The 22,782-nt window shown below is 42.2% G+C and overlaps 1 protein-coding gene across 7 annotated transcripts in view; it reads right to left on the reverse strand.

Annotated features, from left to right (window-relative positions):
• Positions 1-22,782, reverse strand: part of LOC124776757 (long-chain-fatty-acid--CoA ligase 4) — a 263,835-nt gene that overhangs the window by 28,589 nt on the left and 212,464 nt on the right. For 4 of the 7 annotated variants that reach the window (XM_047251886.1, XM_047251887.1, XM_047251889.1 and 1 more), the window contains 5 exons: positions 5,745-5,778; positions 4,988-5,126; positions 4,659-4,874; positions 3,846-4,023; positions 2,114-2,365 (listed from right to left, as the gene is read on the reverse strand). In XM_047251886.1, coding sequence (XP_047107842.1) covers positions 2,114-2,365; positions 3,846-4,023; positions 4,659-4,874; positions 4,988-5,126; positions 5,745-5,778 — 819 coding nt within the window. Of the gene's footprint in view, positions 1-2,113; positions 2,366-3,845; positions 4,024-4,658; positions 4,875-4,987; positions 5,127-5,744; positions 5,779-11,850; positions 11,909-22,782 lie in introns of those variants that run through there. The other 3 variants (XM_047251891.1, XM_047251892.1, XM_047251885.1) reach the window with 2 other exon arrangements.

A 22,782-nucleotide genomic window follows, 5' to 3' on the forward strand; every position in this document is an offset into this window, starting at 1 on the left:
TAATGAAAGAACAGTGTGTTCTGATATCTGTTACTGAATATGCTGAACAGACATGTCCCCTGAGGGAGGGGAAAAAGAACAGCAAGAGGATAAACATGCAGCACAGAAGGGGAAAGATGCTGCGAAGACTGGGACCTGGTGGTAGACAAGCACGAACCTGCCTAACAATAGTGAGCCCTCTAGGTGTATCATGTGATTATGGCTGCAAGATAGGAATTAACAGGATTTGAACATGGAGTAGTAGTTTGAGCTAAACACATGGGACATTCTATTTTGGAAATCATGAAAGACTCCAAATTCCAAGCTCCGCAATGTCTTGTGTGTCGAGAGCACCAAATTTCAGGCATATAGCTCTCAACATACAATGCAGCGGCTGACCAAGAGCAGTGACATTTGCTTAGAATTATCAGCACTAACAGTAAAGCAACACTGCATGTAGTAACCACAGAAATCATTGTGGAACGTACAATGAACATGTGTTAGGACAGTGCAGCGAAATTTGGCATTAATGGGCTATGGCAGCTGACTGAGCATGTGCCTCTGCTAACAGCACAATATTACCTGCAGTGCCCCTCCTGGCCATGGCAGTTGGCCTGGACAACTGGAAAACTGTGGCCTGATGAGTCCCAGTTTGCATTGGGAAAGCTGATGGTAGGGTTTGAATGCGGTGCAGATCCTGACGAAGCCATGGACCTAAGTTGTCAGCATGGCATGTGCAAGCTGAGGGTTCTGTAATAGTGTGGGCTGTGTCCTCTGGTCCAACTGAACCAATCATTGAAAGGAAATGGTTATATTCACCTCTTTGGGAACCATTCTGGACTATCTTCCTGAATGATGATTCAATTTTTTATGAATGGCAACACACCCTGTCACATGGCCACAACTGTCTGCAATTGGTCTGAAGTACATTCGGGATGATTAGAGCAAATAATTTGTCCACCCAGTTGGAAAAAATCATTTGTCCACCCAGAGTCCCAAACATGAATTCCATTTAACATTTATGGGACAAGATGTCAGTGAGTGTACAAAATCCTGCACCAGCAACACTTTCTGAATTACGGATTGCTGGAGGGTCATCGTGGCTCAGTACTTCTGCAGGCAACTTCCATCAACTTGTTGAATCCATGCTGCATTGAGTTGCTGCAGTACACTGGGCAAAAGGTGGTCTGATGTGATATTAGGTGGTATCCAACTTGTCACCTCAGAACTTTGTCCACAAAATTTTTATACGCTTACCTTTTACTTATTGTGCATGGTCTATGAAATACTTTCTTCCAAAATTTATACACCACTCCCAACATCTTTTCCACTTCCGGAAGCAGTCCTGGTACACTTCTTGCTCTTATTGTCAATCTTCATCCTTTCAAAGGGGGTTCAAACTTATTTCCGAAGTCTGATCATCTGTTATTCCTTTAAGGAACATCTCGTTCTTATCTCTCCAGATTGAAAGGCGAAGGTCATTCTGGCCTATACTCTGTGGGACGAAACTGGCAGCAACACAATGCATTCCTGGACGCTGTATTACGATTCTGTGACAGCTGTGCTAGGATTCCGTGACATGCAGGACCCAACTGAAATGTTACATTCCTCTGCAATCTCTTCAACAGAGTCTTGATTGGCATACACAATTTCATTGACGTTCTTGACATACGCACCATTAGTAGGTGTCTAAGGTCATCCTAAACAAGGCCATTTTTAAACCATTGACACCATTCGTGTATATATAAAGGTTTTCTGGACTTTCACGTAAAATTTTATGCAGATGCATTGCTCCTCTAACTCTGCCATCTCTAAATTCAAAAACTGTCCAACAATAATGTACTCAACACAGCACTGAACAGTAACCAATAGACAGACAACAATGGAACTTCCAGCAGTTACACTTTAAACACAGGCATGTTCAGGGATGCCAACCACATTTCACTAATGCACCATTGGCACAAAATTAGGAATGTTCCAGAATTTTTTTGAACAGACCTCATAAAAGGTCCATTTGATAACCACAAAATTTGTGTTTTAGGAACTCCCATTACCACATGTTTACTTTATACTATTATGCAATATTATTAAGTATCTTTCACAGTATAAATAGCCACTAAAGGAAAATACATACCTGCATTTGACTCTTTTCCTTGTCTCAAGACTTCTGAGAAAGGAACTATTTGAACTCCATCTTTGTAACCTGTGATGTCCGTTTTCTTCAAACTATCTTCCATGTAAATCAGTAGTTTCACTCTTGGGCACATGGGCAGAACTTTTTTGAATTTTGGCAACAGCTCATGTGATGTTATGACAGTTTGTACTTCCGTTTCATTAATGCCATGCGCAATTGCATCTTCTCCTAGTGTTGCATATATGGTGACAACTGCAAAATTGCAGGAGTAAAGAGAACAGGAATTTTCCAAGCAATAACAAAGCTGAAAAATATTTAATTATTAACAGAACAAAACTAAGAAATCTAATATGTACTTTCATTTAAGTAAAACTGACTTAAAGTAGATGTTTCCCTTTCACATTTTAAAAATTCGTAATTACTTTATGAACATAATTTAAACTGAATTTAACTATGAATAATTTGTTTTTCCACTGAGTATTGCATATGAGCTTTAATACTGGATCTCAAATTTAGAGGCAAACTTCTAGAATAAAAAACCAAAAACACCCTTACAATTTGAGTTTCAATTACTCAGCACCAGTTTCATTGGCTCCACAAGTAGTATCACTACCTTCACCTTCCTTTTGCAAGATGTATGCAATGTGAATTTTTAAGCATTGCACAGAATTAAGAATTTACTTTCGGCATTTGTCAGGCCTGGTGGTCTGGTAGTAAAGCAACTGCTGGAAACTAAGGTCACAAGGTGAAACAGTGCCTTTTCCTCTTACTTCACCTCAATGACCTGAAGGTTCACCATGCATGACCTGATTCATATTTTATGTTAGGTCCAAAGTCCCCAGTAAGATTACTGGAGTATGTCACAGACACTGAACTGCCCAAGTGGCAGCCAATTTAAAGACATCCAAAGTTGTTGCACCACACAGCATTACAATAGTTTTGCATTTTAGGCTGTGCTGAGTAGTAGTACATCTGATTAATGTCTTCCAATGGCAGGAACACTAAGAATTTCTAAAAATGTAATGAAAATATGCATTTTCCGGAAGCAGAAAACCGTATCATTTGGCAATTTGTGCAATAACTTTTGTAAATATCACAGTGCATATGTACTGAAATGGAAGCCGTTTTCCCCTCAGAAGTTCTGTCTCTAACTTTAAAGTTTGGTATTAGTAGAAGAGGTGAATCCACAAATTTAACTAATCTGAAATTCCATTTTCAATTATAAGATTCTCAAGATGAAGTACACTTCATACAATTTACATCCAAAACTGAGCAATTGGTGCTGACCAACTGCCTTGTCACACTCAGCTGATAGTTGTCATTGGATGCAGATATGGAGGGGTACGTGGTAAGGTCACCACTCTCCCAACGATTGTCAGTTTGTGATCAGAGTGATTAGTTCCCAATTAAGAAGCTGCAATTATCCTCACAAGGGCTGAGTGCACCTGCCAACACTCAGCAGACCCAGTCTGTCGCTCAAGTGCTAACCCAGCTGACAGCTCTTCAGTGATCTGACAGGAACCAGCACAGCCATTGGCTTAATTTTATATATATCTCCCCAGGTATTTGACAAAGGCAACACTGTCAGGAGTGTGCACATGCCGTTCTCTTTCAGACTGATGTAAATTTATGAAGGTACCATTACTTTTAAATCTATTCGCTATAAAATTTTAAGTCGCTGGTCAGTTTTAATTTGAGTTTGTAAAATTGAAAACTTAAATTTTCATCATACCCGTCATATTCTGTTTGAAGCATCCATGAGCAGCAAAAAGCCACTCTGCCCTTGTTTCGGCAAATATGACAACATTTTGTTTTGGTTGCAATCCAAGAGCTCTCAACCCACAGCCAAAATGAGAAGAGATGGTTTCCACTTCTTCAAATGTTTTCCATTTATAATCTCCCATTATAAACTGAAAAAATCACATTGACATGCTTAATATTAATCTTAGCACTGCAGCATATGCATCAACAAGCAAATCAGGTCTTAAAATAATTTTGGAAAGTTTTTCTTACCAAAAACCAACCCAGCATCACTCTCTTTGAAAGAGGAATTATTCTTAGAATTAGATCTACTGCAGATGAATTTTGTTCAACTCTTCATAAGCTTCCTAATTCCAACTATTTTCAGAGCATGAAGACTTAAGTTTTTATTTATACCAATTTTAAATGAAGCTTCAAGTTAAATATTAAGATTCAACTAACTTTTTTTTTAATGAATATTAATAATGTTACATCAATTCCATTAACAGAGCAAAATAATAATTATCTGCACAATAGATTATACAGGAAAAGTGACTAGCATCTACCATGTATGACAAATGCAAACAATTGTTTTATTACTAACTATTGAGACGAAAGATCACAGAGTTCAGTATCAGATGTGTTAATGGTAAATTGATTAATGAATAAAATGAGAGTTGTACAAAGATCTTTAAGAGCGAAGTAACTTTCAGAGTGAAGAAGTGACAACTGACAGGGCATCATTAAGAACAAGAAGCAGCAGCAGAAACAGACAAAACGAAGTTCACTTTTAACTACGTCTTACCTTTTTGAAAATGCGTCCATTGGGTTGTGGCTCATCTTCTTCTGCCAGAATTTCTCTGGTACCTAGACAGCGCCTTGTAGGATACAGGCGTGAAACGTAGACTAACATTTTTTCCATTGTGTCCACTTTATCACGCACCATTCTCAAGTGATGCTTCTGTGGAGTCTGAAGACTACGGTAAGTAATTGACGTCTCATTTAAGGCAACAGTTTGTGCCTGTTTAAAAGGAGAAAGTAATCAGCCATTTATGATGGTACATTCATTCATTCATTCAGCCTCTTACTAAAAATTTAGGCCTTGAGAAACTATTCAACTACAGAAGAACTTACTTTTACTCTACTTGAAAGTCTTTTCTTCTCCCATGGCCTTTGGAGAATGAAATGAACTGGATATGTTATTATATCACAGACAAATGCAATTGCTTTAATGGCACCTATTGTGCCACTTATCAAGATGCTGTCCATATTCCTGGAAAAGAAAGTGCAGTCAGTATGACAGGTACTTACATACCATTCGTTATTTGATAGTGCATATTAATGTTATTTTTACTGCTCATGCACTACATTTCATATCTTACATCATGCTAGTGACTGCAGGAAGTAATTTCTTCACACACACACTTTCAATATTATTTAACACTGTAATTGTACCAAATTTACATTTTTAGTGATATTTGTTTACTCTTTTTAGTAAATATACCACAACTACTCTGGATGATTAGTACTGCAACAGTAATTGTTGCATTGTGGTTCAACAGCATGGAAATTCCACCTTTTTCAAATATGTTCCACACTGATGCCTTGTTTTTGGTATTCTACTGAATATGCTATTAATAGAAGCACAGAAGAACATGTCCATCTTTTTTAACACAGACAGTGTAATGGATCATCCACTTAACATTTATACCATTTGCAACTAATCAGAACATTTGCAATATTTAACATGCTTTTAAATTATCGTATGTATATTCAAAGGTATTACACATGCATTGTAACCACACAGATGTGCAAAGCAAGTATCTTTTCCATGCTTTTTTCATGCATTAATAAATGCAGGCAAGTTCTGCTGTTCAAGCACAGTACTCACTCATTTTCTTCGAAGTACATGTCTGCAGGCTTCACTGAAATAGAAGAAAACTTCTATGATTCACTGCAGAATTTTCTTGGCATTTTAAAACAGAGGAAAGCTGTAAGTTACAATGCTCATGCGGCAGAATCCATACAATTGCATAGGAAGAAAAGGTGGGCACAGAATTTTTGATTCTTTAATCAAATATTTGGTTTACAAGGGCTAAAGCTTCGCATCTACCTCGAAAAAATAGCTTTACTACAGCAACAACTATAACAGGGAAATTTAGGCACCACTAAAATTATTAGAGAGTGGTCCGAGTCTAACTGTGCACGAACAGGGCAGCAAATTTGAAGCAGTCTTTTTGGAAGTACATCATATTTGGATTTACTTTAACTTAAGGAAACCACACACAACAAAAACCAGGATTGCTGGATAATGATTTTAATACGGGTTGAGTTTCTCAATGTTTTAAACTCCTTTCAATAAGATAATCAAGTAGGAACTGTGGCAAGAGTACACCACAATATCAGAAAGATCTTCCAATATAATATTTATCATCACTGCAGTTTGACAGATTTGTTTACTCTCGGCAATATGTAGCCTATACTAAGAAGCACATTTGATACTTTAGTACCAATTTCAGCTTCGAGGAAATTTTACAATTTCTGTGAAGAAATCCTGAAACAAAATGGATGAATAAATTTCTAGTTCTTATAATTTTACAGGTGAGACTACCCTGAAATGATCACCAAATTCATTAGATATACTGAGGGATGACAGTCACCACATTACTTTATGCAGTATGTTCTTGTCAAATTTAAGAGCAAAATGAAGGTTAACAATCGGAGTTACCAGACTACTGCTACCACACTATGTATTTGTTTTAAACAAAAGTTTTACTTAACCTTAGTCTGCAATCGCACATGAAAAATAGATTTAAAGCATGACTGCAAATGAGATAGGCACTAAAAAGTTTCCTATTTGAAGTATCACTAACAAGTTTTTAAATTCTTTTGTGGTTTATCTGTACATTATGTACAATTCGTGTATTTCCACAATTATTTTCACTATGGCAGAGTAATAAACAGAAGCACAATAGTTTTGATGGTGCTCATAAATAGTTTGCATTTTCATGCAAGCTGGAACGAGCATATTTAAAATATTGCTCACTGGATGTATCCAACTGCAATGAGAACCAAACGGAACATGATCTGGACAGCAGAACCAGCTGAGGTTTAACTATAACAAATATTCAATACTGATAAACGTGTATTTCACATTGTAATGTTAAGAGGGAATGGTTGTGTTCATGAAACTTCCAGTGGTTTAAGTTCAAGTTAACTTGAAAAATGAACACAAGGAGGGGACAACAGAAAATAATGTAACAACCAGGGAGAATTTTACCATCGGCCAGCAATCTCTGCACAAATAAATGTAATGCATAAGGGAAAGACTCATCTGTCAATTCTGAAGTTGGTATGCAGTGATTTAAGACCTACCACTGTCAGAAAACAAGCTGTGGTGGTAAAGTTGAGGCCATGTAGATTTATCAAAAATTAACTTACAAATCCTTGTTATATGGTACCAAATCTTTTTCTTTTCGTTTGCCTCACCCTTTTCAAGATGGGGTAACCACAAAGGTTTGAAATAGCTAAGCTATTAATCTGAAGTAACAGGCACTGTGAAAGTCACTGAAATGCTGCACTGAAACAAGAGATGTTTAAGGAAATATTTTACACTGGAGGACCTTACTCCAAAAATTGACATTCTAATAGGAGTCAAACATTTTACTGTTCTAATAAATTCTATGTGTGCAATTGGTTGTCAATTACACAATATTTTGACTGGACACCCGACAAATTTTGTGGCATGTAGTCGACACCAAGCTGCAAGCCAGACTTAGCAATAGACAGGGAAAATTTTAAAGTTGAAACATTTTACTTTTATGTCCTCATGACCACAATAATCAATTTATGTAGCTGATCTTATAGGGGTACTGAATGATTGTAGCTAACTACAATCAGGAAAGCAAGAATTTATCATTGTTCAGTTTGCACCTTACTGAAGAGCTCTTTTGTACCAGACTATTAAATCAGTAATAGTCATGTCTACTAGTGAGGCTCAGAATGAGAGTTAATGTCTATGAAACTAAAATTTTATTGTAACTAAGTTTCTTTAAATTTGATCAAGAAAGTGATTTACCTGTATCTAGGTAATAATCCCTAGATTTGATATTTTACTACTGTCAGTGATGGGTGAAAATATTAAACTAGCTATTTCACACAGCATGCAATTTAAACTGATCAATCCTGAACAAATCAATTTGAGTGCCACTTCATTTATACACAATATTTTGTTCTTAAAGGTATCTTATGTGTTGAGGTATATTCACGATAATGAAAGCCCCTGGATTAATGTTTTAGTGCTATGTATGGGTCATAACTACACCTAATTAGCATGCAACACAGGTGACAAAACTAGGGGACTTATTTGAACTTCCATAAATGCCAAAGGTATTTAGACAGCCCTCTATCATGCTTCAGTGTCTGATACCTCATTCTTCCTTGAGTATGATGCTACCAATACTGTATTCCAGATTAAAGTGTGTGACTGTGTGGTCTTTAAAACTTTATTTAGGGCATTCTCTTCCTCAGTGTTGTGTTTTCAAAACAGGTCAAGTTTGCTTTAAAATTACAGCACCTGTGTCCAGCAACAACCGGACACCTTTTCGGAAAATTAAGTTCTTTCAATTCACCAAAACAAATCCATGTGACTGTGACATCTAAGTCTTAAACTATTCTTGTCAGTAAGGTTTGCAGTAGGCAACACTCGCTATCCCATGAGAAACATTCAGTCTTACAAAGACATTGCCGAAAGTGATTGAGCAACTGATCACAAATACAGACTAGCTGTCATGTAAGTGTGTAGTCTACCACTGAATCTACCACTGAATATATATCGAGAACGTTTATGTCATTTCCTTCGGGTATTCAGAGTGTAGTCTCTTACTGAAGAGAAATACAAGTTATGAACAGCACAGACACGAAAATATAAGCTTCTGAAATACACTGCTACAGAAGAATACCAAATATCAGACAGGCGATTTACTGAATTAAGAAGTACTGGATCAAATTAGCGAAAGAGCTCTAAGGCACAACTTGACAAAGTAGGGATAGGTTGATAGGGCACAGTACGGGAGAATTCTAGCATGTAAAGGTCCATCTACAACTGGAGACTTCCTTTCCAAGTTCAAGCTGTAACCATCAGTTGTTAATTCCGTAAAATATTACAAAACCCAGACAAGCAAGTTTGCATAGGTACATGTTTCGGCTGTGCGAGCCGAAGTCTTCATGTTCGTTAGGAATGTCCCGTCTTTCCTACTTAATTTGCGTTTCAGCCCAGGTCTGACAGGTATGGTTTTTCTTCCCGACTGTAAATAAGTCAATAGACAGTTCTGGTTGTTGAAGAAGAATGAACATTTCTTAATGAAATGAGACCTTCATTAAATTTGGATAGCTGTGCCAGCGTCTAGTGTCAACTTCGTTTTTACACGTTTTGGGATTGGAGTAAATGTAGGTACTACGCAAAAGTTGCCATTTGTAAGCAAATTTTTTTGTACTACTTATACGACTCTAACGGGAAGAAATCCCAAACTAACCAAGTATCCTCTGCCATGCACTTCAAAGTAGTTTGCAGAGAATGTAGATCTACAGATGGCAGCAGTTTGCTCTTACATTATCCCACACGGAGATTAAAGAATTTTAACACGTTCCCCATTGAGAGGGGGAAAAAGCTAAGTATGCAACTAATAACTAACAACGACGTAACATGCGCCAGAAAAAAACACTGACCTGATAACCTGCCAAGTTCCACCGGCTGTCAATCGATATTCGTGAAATTATAATTGTAATCGATAAGACTGAAGCATACCTGTTCCAACAGCAGAGGAAATGTCTTTACGTGCCTTGTCGACCTCTACCAGGCATTCTAGAAGTCTTACAGCGAGGTCGAGAGTTCAAATATTACTTATTCATTTGAGTTTCGTAATACGAAAACTCTGAAACACCTTCAGAAACTTTCAGTGAAAATTGAATGTATGACAAAGTTTTTTTTCTTTCCCCAAGATTAACTAAATTCAGAGAGTTCCATCATGTTTCTTATGTAGATACTTCCCGTACCATAGTCATATAGGGAATTTGACCAATTCATGTTTCGTGAGCTATATCTAACCAGTATCTTGCAGGAAACTGGGCAAGCGAACATTATTCTTTACAAGTTTCTGGCTCCGCGCTTATCTGATAAGTGTTCCGTTGAAAAATATCCGGTTGTAAATCTTCACTCTGATCCAGATTCATTTCCTCAGAGTCGCTGTCATATGCCGAAACGTGTGATGCTAGTTAAGAGTCTTCATTTACCACAGTTCAAATTCACGTAACCTACTTTCAAGCAATTTGGAAACTACGAAGTTAGGCTCTGCAAGTTTTTTTAAACCATCTGCCGCTTATGTCCGATAGGGAGTCCGCAATGGCCCCAACGACCCTTTCAATTTAAAAGACCGTACTACAATGCTTCGCGGGCAGAAAATAACTGACATACTCTTGAGTAGATTTGATCGAATTAGTCGTAAACTAAGGTCACAAGAGTTTACAACTCGCCTTCGTGAGCGCGACAAGTACATTGTGGGGCAGACGTTCACGGCAAGCGGATTTCCGCTTCAATGGCTGTGTCGTGGCGCCACCGCGGAGGCGGTACGCAGGTGGCTGAGGTAACTCGTCCCGCCTCCGCCAGCACAATCACCCCAGCCAGGCGCATCCGCCCTGAGGTTACTGCGAAGCAGACAGGCCCGATTTCCGCCCAGTGTGGTTCTCAATAGCGGGTTACTGAGCGAACTGGCGCAACAGTTTGGCGTTACGTCATTTCAGATAAAAGCAACTTAAGATCAAGTAGGAAACAATTTACCATCGATTTTTGCACAAAGAAGTGTTCCTATGTCAACACCTTGTCAAATTCGTTTTTCCTGCCTAATGTTTGGAAAATATGTTACCCTTACTTATTACTCCATCGTTTACGATGCTATTATTTTCCATCATTTGTCTCATAGCAAGAGTTGCATTATTTTATAATTGTCTGTGGGCGTCAGTCGGCAAAACGAACTTGCCTTATCAGAAAATTTAATTAATCAGGTTCGGCTCACAGCCTGTTGTGACAAATGCTATCACGTTCTTATAGTAAAGCAAGCGGATTAAGTACCCGAAAACACTGTGAAGTCAAATTTTAAAAATGGTTCAAATGGCTCTGAGCACTATGGGACTTAACTGCATTGGTCATCAGTGACCTAGAACTTAAGAACTACTTAAACCTAACCAACCCAAGGACATCACACACGTTCATGCCCGCGGCAGGATTCGAACCTGCGACCGTAGCAGTCAAATTATAGCCACTTTATGAAATGCGCTCTAGATAGCAGAATGCTTAGTATCTCTGATCAAAAATTAAGTTTATTACCAAACAAATTGAAGTAGATGTAGGTTGCTGTAGTTATGCAGAGACTCTTGCGTTAAGGACTTTTTCCAATGAAGCCTTCGGACTGAAGACAACAGTAGCAATTACACAGTTATTTGAAGACTAAATTTCACTTGTTAAACGGAGGTCTGGTTTCAAGCCGAACCTTCCCAAGCATAGGTGAAAAACATTTAGCTAAGAAAGGCAATTTACCTTTGGCATTCTACTAACTGGCAAACTAACGTTTCAATCATTCACACCTTTTGTTACCATGTAAGGGCATACCCAGCGAGATGCGGGAGGAGCAACTGCTGCTGTCTTCTCCTTCCCACCCGGAAAGAAGCTTCGTAAACAATCCGCCAGACGTATCAACTCCATTATTTCGAAGAAAGCGACATGTATGTTGACTACTTACAAGTTTACCCTGAGTTTTGAAACTTCTATTTTGTCATTCACTGCGAAACTAGCACGAGTAGCTCTTTAGAGATCTGTTCTCTTAGATTTATCGTATTTTCATTACAGTTTACGTTGGCTACTTAACAGTAGCCAAGCCGCCCTCCCGCGACATATTTCGCCTAGACTACATTTCAGTAAAACCACACCACTGTTCACGACGTACCTTTTGCCACTTCTTGTAATGAAGCAGTCTGAACTTGCGGCATCTTTAACAAATTCGTCTTCACCGTGCCCTTGAGGACTGGTCACGTGCGGGAAGTTTTCGCGAAGACTACTGTTTACGGCCTCTTAATTTGTGGATTGAGTCCGCGCCCCCCGTACGAACGGCAACCGGTGCCTGCTATGGCGCCTGCCAACAGGGTAGCACGTGGCGCGGGGCGCACGCGTCCCTGTCTCGCGTAGTCCCACGGAAAGTCCGCGGCTCCGGGCGGCGCTGGTGTCGCGGGTAGGCGACCTTGACCCTGCCCAGTACAAGGTCACGTCCTAACGTTCGTAGCGCGTCGCATTTCCGTTGTAGACCGACGGAGGTCGATTGTGGTCAACGCCAGCTGTTGCCTGCCATGACCTTCCACAACATCTAGCCCCGTGAGTACCACCACAATGGGGAGGGTTTTGTCAAATTGCACAAAATTCTTTACGAACGTGTTTTATGTAGTACTTATTCTGTTGCGGGAACAGACTGCTACTGCAATAAATACAGGTAAGAGTGCATCTGATGGAACCACTACACCGTAGTACCCTCATAGATCATGTAAAAAGCTCCAGACGAACTTACGAGGGAGAAATTTTAAGGTACAGTGAGATGCCTTTTGATTCAATCCTACATATTCTATTATATACTCATTGATGCGAAACATCAACGCCCGAGCCAATTTCTTGTTTATAAAGAAAACTGTCTTTCAGTGCCTCTAACAATTTGAGGAAACCTTATAAGTGTGGTTGTGGTCCCTAGTGCTGCCTACAAGAGCCATTCACAGAGTGAAACATGAGGTCTTTCAGATTGCCTAAATCAGTTTGACGTGTTTATTTCTTTTAGACGATAAATGAGAACTAAATTTCTCCTATCCCAAAAATGTTTATAATTATGATGTGCTTGGTAAGTAATTCGCGGAAATTTACCAGAATTACAGCGTGGCAGTTTGGTGTTTCTAGTCCGTTACGTAGATCGTGATGTACACTTCATTCGACAACCAATGCGTCAGTTGAACACAGTGCTCTAGTGCTTCTTAGAAGTAGAATCAACAGTATGTTTCGATAACGACGCTGTTTTCTCCAGAGACGTGTCATTGAATACCTTTAAAAAAACAGGAATGACGAAATTCCTACTTTTGTTAACGAGTAACAATCGTCTTTAGATACGGATAAAATCATGACATGCCTGTAACAGAGAACCCAATGGCATGTGATAGCTTATATCTTCAGCGCAGCACACCCGGCTGATTAAAACTATGCTGGATCGCCACTAACCCCGAACCTTGCCTTCCGTGTGCAATGCTTTCGTTGACAGCTATCCTGTCATGACTCACAATCACCTCTCACTGCTTCAACCCCGGCGAAACAAGGTTCCGGATTCGAACCTAGGTCTGACAATCAGTTTTAATCTGGCATGAAGTTTCATTTAACAACAATACCAGAAATCTACATGAAACTGAACGAGCACGTAAGATCAGTAACAGGGAAGGCGAATGGAAAACCTGTATTAGTACATTTCTCTGAAATAGCAGTTCAGTTCATATTTAAAGGCAGCGGCCTAAAGGATGATAGTGTGACCAATCCCAAATTTTAGAGTCGTCCCCCGGCGTCTTAAATAAGAACGCACACAAACTAATGTATAGGCGTGCTGCTGCGATCGCAATAGGTAGGCACCAGCATTATCTTTAAAGAATCTAACTCCTGCGTATAAAACAGCTCACATCTTATTACAAATGAGTATTAAATATTCGACATTGAGCATGTAAAACATTTAATCAGAGAAACGTTTGAAATTATATGTAAGGTTTGTTGGAAGTCGTCGCTAAGTGCCTTCACTCTCAAATACTGGTCCGGGGAATATGCACAGCCTGAGAGACTGAAGATATACATACAGTTTCTCGCTTTGATAATGGTCTTGCGTTAAACCTTAACGCAAGATTATACCTCTTAATTTGATGACGGCATTATATTTTTAAAATTCTATCAATAATTAAATGAAACTCAAATTTTTGTTACCCTTCTAAAGACGAAACGGCAAGTGCCATAATTTATTTCCCAGAAACTTCGTTCAGCTGAAGAGTGATCAAAATAAGCGAACACGTGTGCGCTTATCCGTACATACTCTACCGTTTCTGAGTAAACGGCGGTCAAACTTTTCGAGGTACTGTACGGCCTTTTAGCGAGTAAATAGTTCAACCGAAGCAGTGGCGCAATGGCTAGCGTCGCAGCTTTAAAATTTTGTGCCCCCATGTTCGAAACCCGATTATTTTTATTCCTGTTTTTCAGTTATCTACCCACGTACGTAGAAGATTACTGTATGAATGTCTCTAAAGCATATTTAAATAAAATTGTCCTCATTCGTCTGCTAAATGTGTGTGGTGAAGAAATTAAATGAAAAAGTTATTTGGAATTTTTTTCAGTGAAATTCCTGTGGTCAATTTTCGGTTAAGTGACCCGTTATGCGTTTACCGCTAAATTATTGCCAATGGAACCAGCGATAATAACTACGTTTCTTCCCAGAGTGAGGTTCGTATTACTGAAGAATGTCAATGTGGCAAACATGCCTTCGCGCGATGCTCGTAGGGTTCGAACTATGCTAAGTCAGCGGAACAGGGAAGCTGACGAACCACAGCCACACTGAGAATAGCCAATTCTAAAATTTGATGGAATAATAATGTTCCACTTCTTCCGTCATTTTGCCCCAACACAAAATCTGACAACACTTGTGGAACAAAAAAAATAGAGTACAGCGCACTACGAACAGCAGACGCAGGCCTCAATATCATTGTTCGTTTTAAGAGTGTTCGCAAACTCCGTAGAATGTGTGGTCAACATAACGCAACGACATGAGTGACTGCTAAACCTGAGAAAACGGAAACGGTTGCGGACAATGCTTCTTTGCGTATTGGTGTTCATCGTTCTGAAGAAAACATTGCCATCATTACCGGACTATAAAACGCTATGGACTATAAGACTCGTCTTAATTACAAAAAATAAAATTTTTACTATTTTTATTAGATTGCAAAGCCGGACTAAATTCTTAGTTTATAAAACCGCACTGACCTTTAAAATCCCTGAAAATCGACATCTGATTACTTCGTCATCGTCCTCTTCATATATCAGATGACCTTCACTGCCGTTGAGAGGATTACTTATGCCGCACTTCCCTAAAGATTTAACAACAATGTCTGTCAATTTAAAGCGCGACTGTTTTATCCAGTGATGCTTGCTTGATTTATGTTTTAAAACTCCCTTCGACGTGAATTTATGTTGGGTTTTATCCAACAATTGTTCCATTGCTCTAATACACACTTTAGATGTTTTATTTTTTGAGACATCAGGATGTTGCAGTTGTGAACCAAGCTCCGTATTTCCCTGCCTCAATTTCTCTTTCACATAATTTTTCAAATGACTACTGAGCTGATCTAGCACATGAAGATACTACATGTAAAATACCATCCCTTCTCTCCCACACACTTAATTCATAATTTCGTACCAGCCTCATCCATACAACCCTTGTCATGTACGAACAATATCTGACGGTATTTCAGAAGGTTTTGGCATTTTTGTGCTTTAAAATCATTGGATTAAGTTTACAACAGTGAGCACAACAGTAGTGCATTTTTTCATGTCCACTTTTTAGTTTGAGCTTTAGCACCTTTCATGACAACAGTTCTGTTACTTGGTACATCAACTATCAGACGATTTTCACCCATATTTGCTATTTTTCCACATTTTTCTTTCGGTGTTGAATAATAAAGCGATGGAAAGATTTTCCTCTTCATACTCTTGAGGCATTTTGGTATGCTTCCATGCTAAGTCCATGACTTCATAAACCTGTAGAACCAAACAGCTATGTCAAAGTTAAGTTTCACTGTAGCGCCAGCTAGACTGCAATGACACATCATAGGCTAGAGAGTGCTCTGGGTTTGTGATGGCGGGGCGGTAGGAGGGAGACCGCAAACTAGTGAATTTCAACTCCTGTCGCATCGGTGCATTGCTACTGCCAGCTGAATCCAATGTTTCCAGATACAGACACGTTTCCCGCGGCGTCGAATATTTAGCCATTTTTAAGATTGGCGGGGGTTTTAAATCAAATGCTGGACATTTTTATATTCGGTTCAAATATAGGACGCACCTGAATTTTGGAGGCAAAATTTCGAAGAAAAAATGCGTTTTCTAGTATAAAATACGGCAGCTGATGTTGCTTTAGGTCGGTGAAATCTATTTGACGACGTTCATGACGGACGTTTTCAGAACCAGAATGCAACGAATTCTGAAAGATCTGCACCTTCGGGCCTACAAAATCATCTGACAACCAAGTCAAACTACTACGAAGTGCGCCGAGCATTTGTCCATTGGATGCTTGCGAAACAAAGAGGAATCACCAAGAAAATAACGTCCGCTGATTAGGCGGGTTGGGTAGTTCGGGTGAAGAGACCCAACTGCGAGGTCATCGGACTCATTGGGTTGGGAAGGACTGGGAGGGAAGTCGGCCGTGCCCTTTCGAAGGAATCATGCCGGCATTTGCCTGGAGTGATTTAGGGAAATCACGGAAAACCTAAATCAGGACGGCCTGACGCGGGATTGAACCGTCGTCCTCCCGAATGCGAGTCCAGTGTGCTAACCACTGGCTGATGAGGCGCACATAGTTAACATCTTTATGAACAAGCAAAATTGCAGGATACGGAAAATGCTTGAGGAACTATGAAGACTCCATTGCATTCACAATGAAGAAAAATGTAAGTTAATGCGGATGAGTAGGAAAAACCCTTAATGTTCGGGTACAGCATTAGTAGTGTCCTGCTTAACACGGTTGGTTGGATTAAAAGAGAAGGAAAATGACGAAACTACGAGGTCATCAGTCCCTTATTCCGAATAAAACAATGCTACAAGTGTGAAAATAAAACAAATGAGACAACTCAAAACTGAATGAAAGGAAAATCACAAAAACGATGAAGGGCAACAAACGTGTAAATGGACAAAAGGGAACAAGAAAGCCACAGAAAGGCAAGAAACGGAATGAAGAGATTAAAACAACGAAGCACATTACCATGGCTGGCTGACCATGAGAATAAAAAGGAGAAGCCACCCACTCTGCAACACATTAAAACCTCCACTCTAAGCACGAGGGTGGAGGACACAGAGGGACACAGGACATGCGCTAAAACTGATCAAATGATAAAACCACCCTCACAAATAAAACTTTAGACTAAATCAGCCGATGAGGGGGTGTCAGGTAACATTAGCGACAACACGTCCGGTAACCCAAAATTTCGTCGCTGGGCAGTCAAAGTGGGGCAGTGCACCAGAATATGGACCACTGTCAACTGGGCGTCGCACCGACACTCAGGCGGGTCTACACGGCGGAGGAGGTAACCGTGGGTCGCCCAATCGTGGCCAATGCGGGGCCGCCAGAGGACAAATGATTCCCTGCGAGGGGGCCCGCATGGAAGACTTCCATTCGTAGTCTCCTTAATGACACGCGGTTTGTTGTGTGTACTGTTATGCCATTCCGTCTCCCAAAGCCGAAAAACCCTACGGCGTAAGTCAGAACGCAGGTCAGTTTCAGATATGCTTATCTCCAGAAGCCCTTTCCGATTAGGCTGTTTGGTTAGCCTGTCGGCAAGTTCGTTGTCTGGGATGCCGACGTATCCTAGGGTCCACACAAACACCACTGAACGACGGGACCAGTCCAGGAGGAAATAGATGGACCCTGCATGGACGCTACCAAAGGATGACGAGGGTACCACTGGTCGATAGCTTGTAGGCTGCTCAAGAAGTCAGTACACATAAGAAACTGATTCCCAGGGCATGAACGGATATACTGAGGAGCACGAGAGATGTCCACCAGCTCTGCAGTGAATACACTGCCGCCATCGGGCAAGGAATGCTGTTCAAAATGACCCGTGGACGTAGGCGAAGCTAACATGACCATCAGCCATCGAGCCGTCTGTGTAAACCACTTCAGAGCACCGGGACACGTTAAGAATCTAGAGGAAGTGACTGCAGAGAGGAGCAGCAGCAGCAGTAACAGTCCTTACGCTTATGCAAAAGGTCCAGAAGAATCTGTAGCCTAGGTGTACACCATTGAGGTGTATGCAGACGGACCTGGATGGGAAGTGGTAAAGGGAAGGACTCCAGACAGAAGGGATCACACGCGAACCGCAATCGTTAGCCCTGACCAGGACCGCTGATGCGAGAGATGAACTGCCGCGGGTGGAAAAAGGAGACTAATCTGGATGCTGAGGAGAACTACGAATATGTGCAACGTAACTAACGAGCAGTTGTGACGCCGGATCTGCAATGGAGGGACTCCGGCCTCCAGCAGGACACTGGCCACCGACTCGTTCTAAAAGCTCCCATCGCTAGGCGAACGCCACAGTGGTGCACTGTGTCGAGTGCACGCAATGCTGAGGGCGCCGCCAAACCCTAAATCAGACTCCCATAGTCAAGGCGGGATTGAACAAGTGCTTTGTAGAGCTGCAGCAGCGTAGAGCTATCTGCACCCCAGTTGGTGTTGCTCAGGCAACAGACGGTATTGAGGTGCTGCCAGCACTTCCCACTTAAGCTGACGAAGGTGAGGTAGCCAAATCTATCAGGCGTCGATAACCAGTCCTAAGAATCGATGTGTGTCTACTACAGTGAGTGGATCGTCATGAAGGTAAAGTTCTGGTTCCGAATGAATGGTACGATGCAGACATAAGTGCATGACACACGACCTAGCAGCCGAAAACAAAATCGTGGGCGCGAGAGCCCCAGGCCTGCACCTTGTGGATGGCTCCCTGTAGGCGCCGCTCAGCAGCAACAGTGCTGGTGAAGCAGCGCAAAATACAGAAGTCTTCTGCATACAGAGGGTAAGAGCAGCAGCAGTAACTGAGTCCTTACGCTCATGCAAAAGGTCCAGACGAATCTGTGGCCTAGGTTACGGCCCTATAGCGGCTGCTAAACCGTTAATGGCCACTAAAAAGAGAGAGAGAGACTCAGTACAGAGCACTGCAGGATCCCATCCTCCTGGATAAAAATCTGGAGCGGGCCTTACGCACCAACCGTATAATGTGGCAAGGATATGTCGCCAGGTGGTGTCATACACTTTGCGTAGATAAAAAAGACGGCAACAAGATGTTGGCGTCTGGAAAAGGCTATTCAGATGGCAGACTCGAGACAAGATTATCAATGGTAGAGCGCCCCAGGCGGAAGCCGCCCTGACATGGAACCAGTAGGCCATGTCACTCCAGGACCCAAGCCAACCGCCGACACAAAATGTTCCAGCAGCTTACAGAGGACGTTGGTGAGGCTGATGGGTCGACAGCTAGCCACATCAAGGGAATTTTTACCGGGTTTGAGCACCGGAATGATGGTGCTCTCCCGTCACTGCAGTGGAAACACGCCATCGCACCAGATCTGGTTGAAGATGACGAGGAGATGTCGCTTGTAGTCGGACGAGAGATGTTAAATCATCTGACTGTGGATCCAATCCGGCCCAGGAGCTGTGTCTGAGCAATGTGCAAGTGTGCTGAGGAGCTCCCAGTCCGTAAATGGGGCGTTATAGGGTTTACTGTCGCATGTAGTGAACGAGAGTTCTCTGACGCAGAGGCTCGAGCTAAGTGCTCGGCAATCGCGTTTGCTTCGGTACATAGCACACCATTGATGGTAACGCCAGGGACATCTGTTGGAGTCTGGTACCCAGAAAGACGTCTGATTTTCGTCCAGACTTGGGAAGGTGACGCATGGCACCCCACTGTCGACACGTACCTCTCTTAACACTCCTCTTACCATCGTTTTACAAGCTCGCGTACAAGGGCACAGAACTGCTTAAACGCTATCAGATGCTCTAGGGAAGATAGTCACTTATGTCGCTGTAGAGCTCGCCGACGCTCTGTAATTGCCTCAGCGACTTCCGGCGACCACCAAGGGACTGTGTTTCGCTGGGGGCACCCTAAACAGCGAGGGATCGCGTTTTCTAGCGCAGAAACGATTGTGGCAGTCACCTGCTCAACCATCACATCTATGTTACCATGTGGGGCAGAGTCAATGGTGACAGGTGAAAGTTTCCCAGGCGTCCGTGGGCCTGACAGTTTAGGACAAACGCAAACTCCACCTGACACTATTATAGTTGCTACAGTTCCTGTACTATTCCTTATCGCTGCAGAAGGCAGGGTTCCACATTGCCCGGACCAGGTTTCCTGGAGGGCAATGCAAAAAGGTGTAACGCTTAACAGTTGCCATAGCTCAGCCAGACAGTGGAAAACACCGCTGCAATTCCACTGGAAGATACAATCATCGTGGGACTGGGAAGGCATGGTACATTCAATGAGGCAGTTTACGCTTCAGGGTTACCTGCTGCCACCGACTTTTTGCCTCAGCAGTTTATATTCATTGTGTCTGAGGGTCCAGCAAGTTCCAGGTCCTCAGAGGACGCCAGAATCACCACCCTGTCCTCAGACAGAGCTTGTAGGTAGCGTTGGTGTGGGTGCCACCCGAAGTTCCTTGTTCTTAGGGGTCTTTTCGATTTCTCTGTATGGCTGGGAGGACTTCAGTGATTCAGTCTCCAGAACTGAGGATAAGCATGAAGCCCTACAACCAGCTGCTTTTGGGCTTTTCAGCCACTGGCGGGTGTCTTCTTTCCCATTAGCGGAAACCTGACAAGAGAGTGACCCAAGGGACCCCATCCTATCGAGGAGCCGAAGAAGCCTTACCCTTCTCTAGCTCAGAAGTGGGGACTGAAATCCCCTATGGTTGTGGGGGTGTTGCTACCGAAGTAGGTGATGCAGGACCAACAGGGAAGTGCCCACACCATCAAGGGGGCATGTTTTGTCTCCCAGTTCTGAGAGGCGAGAACTACTGTTCTAGTGGTGGCGTATGAGGTCATAGCCACGGGATGTAGGCACTCGAATTTCCTCTTAGCTCAGTGTAGGTCAGTCGGTCCAGGGTCTCATATTCCACGATTTTCCTTTCTTTCTGTAAAATCCTGCAGTCTGGCGAGCAAGGTGGATGATGCTCTCCACAGTTGACACAGATGGGAGGTGGGGCGCTTGGAGTATTGGGATGCGATGGATGTCTACAATCTCGACAGGTGGGGCTGGAAGTACAGTGGGAAGACTTAAGTTAGCCTGGCGTTCCTCCCATGGTGTGGCCAGGGAGGGGAACGACTTTGGGTCATTTCTTAGCATTAAAGTTATACCTTGCCCGCTTAGAGAGTGCTGGCAGCGGACCACCAGCAAGAGATGACATACTACGCTTCATGGCATGTCATCTGCCCTGATGCCACCCACTCCGACCAGGGGTCACCCAGCCTCAGCAAGGGCCATCTGGCAGGATGGCCACTGCCAGGAATTCGGATGCCTCAGGGAGATGGGCATCTACTCCATGGCATATGTGGGGAGTTAATGGCGCAGGCATCAGCAGAGCATCCCTGTGTTGTCAGGGGGGCTTCAATCAACAGGGTACATGGCAGCCCCATCACAATGGACTGACTACCGAGCTGGATATGAGGTACAAAGAAGTCCATGGTCATCATCTGCACAGAAAGTGACACTGCATAGTGCACGGTGAAAAACGCACCCAGGAAGGTATCCTCGCCCAAGGGATATGAAATTGGCGGAACTGAAATACGACGACGAGAAAGTGGGCTTAAAGATCTCAATGCACGATGGACACGATGCACCATCTAAGGCGTCCTTCCCAAATTGGCTCGCTCTGCGGAAAAATTTTGAAAAATGGAGGTCAAACCCTACAGGGGACCATCCATCACAAAGGCCGAAACGTGTGGGACTCTTCAGTCGCCTCTGACGACAGGCAGGAATACCTCGAGCCTATTCTTAGCCCTGGACCTGCAGGGGGGGCTTGACACAGTCATCTTTCAAATATCTGTGTGTAACTTTGCAGAACGATTTGAAATTGAAGGAGCACGCGAGGACTGGATGGAAAGGCGAATGGTCGACTTCCTTTCACTGAGAGAATTTTCGGGAAGTGTAGTTTATCTGTAAAGGAGACGCTATTGTGACCTGGTCTTTAGAATTGCTCAAACGTTCGGATGCGTACCAGTACCAGGTCGGATTAAAGGAAGACATCGAATAAACCGAAAGGTGGGCTGCTAGATTTGTTACCGGTAGATTCGAACAACATGCAAGTGTCAGGGAGATGCTTCGGGAAATCAATTGGGAACTCATGGAGGGAAGGCAACGCTCACCTCGAGGAGAAACCATCGAGAGAATATCGACAACCGTTATTTGAAGCTGACTGCAGAGATTCCGTTGCCTCCAACGTCCCTTTGGAGTAGCGACCATGCACATAAATACGAGAAATTAGGGCTGATATGGAGGAATGTACACAATCTTTTATGCCTCCTATTTGCGACTGGAACAGGAAAGGAAATTACTAGTAGTGTTACAGGATACCCTCCCCCACGCGCCGCAAGGTGGACTGCGGAGTATGTAGATATAGAATGTGTGGCTGTGTGGTATGGCTTTTGAGTTTAGGATTGTAACAGTTTTTGTGATCTGAAATTTGTTGTTCGAATGCGGAAGACGCTTGATTTCAACCAGATGGCGGAACCTTTCACGTCGACTGCAACAACTGGCTTGTTATGATAATTTCCCTGGAAGAATCGTTTCTCGCATCGGTGACAAATTTGACCATCTATATCTTTGACACCACGAAATTCTTAGGGTTATTTGAAATCTCGTGTACGGCAACAAACCACGATCACTTTCAGCTGAGAGCCGAAATAGTTTGTAATTTCAGAACTGGAGGTGCTAGTGGGCCGTCATTAGAAATTTCATGGAAAGAACGGGAGTGTACGTGCAGAGTCGTGTAGGGGCATTTGAGTGGTGTTGTATTATCACAGGTATGATACATACTGCAATAATGTGTAAATTACTTGTTTAATGGAATTTGCATG

The sequence above is a fragment of the Schistocerca piceifrons genome, chromosome 2 (genome assembly GCF_021461385.2).
Source record: "Schistocerca piceifrons isolate TAMUIC-IGC-003096 chromosome 2, iqSchPice1.1, whole genome shotgun sequence".
NCBI classification, from domain to species: domain Eukaryota; kingdom Metazoa; phylum Arthropoda; class Insecta; order Orthoptera; family Acrididae; genus Schistocerca; species Schistocerca piceifrons.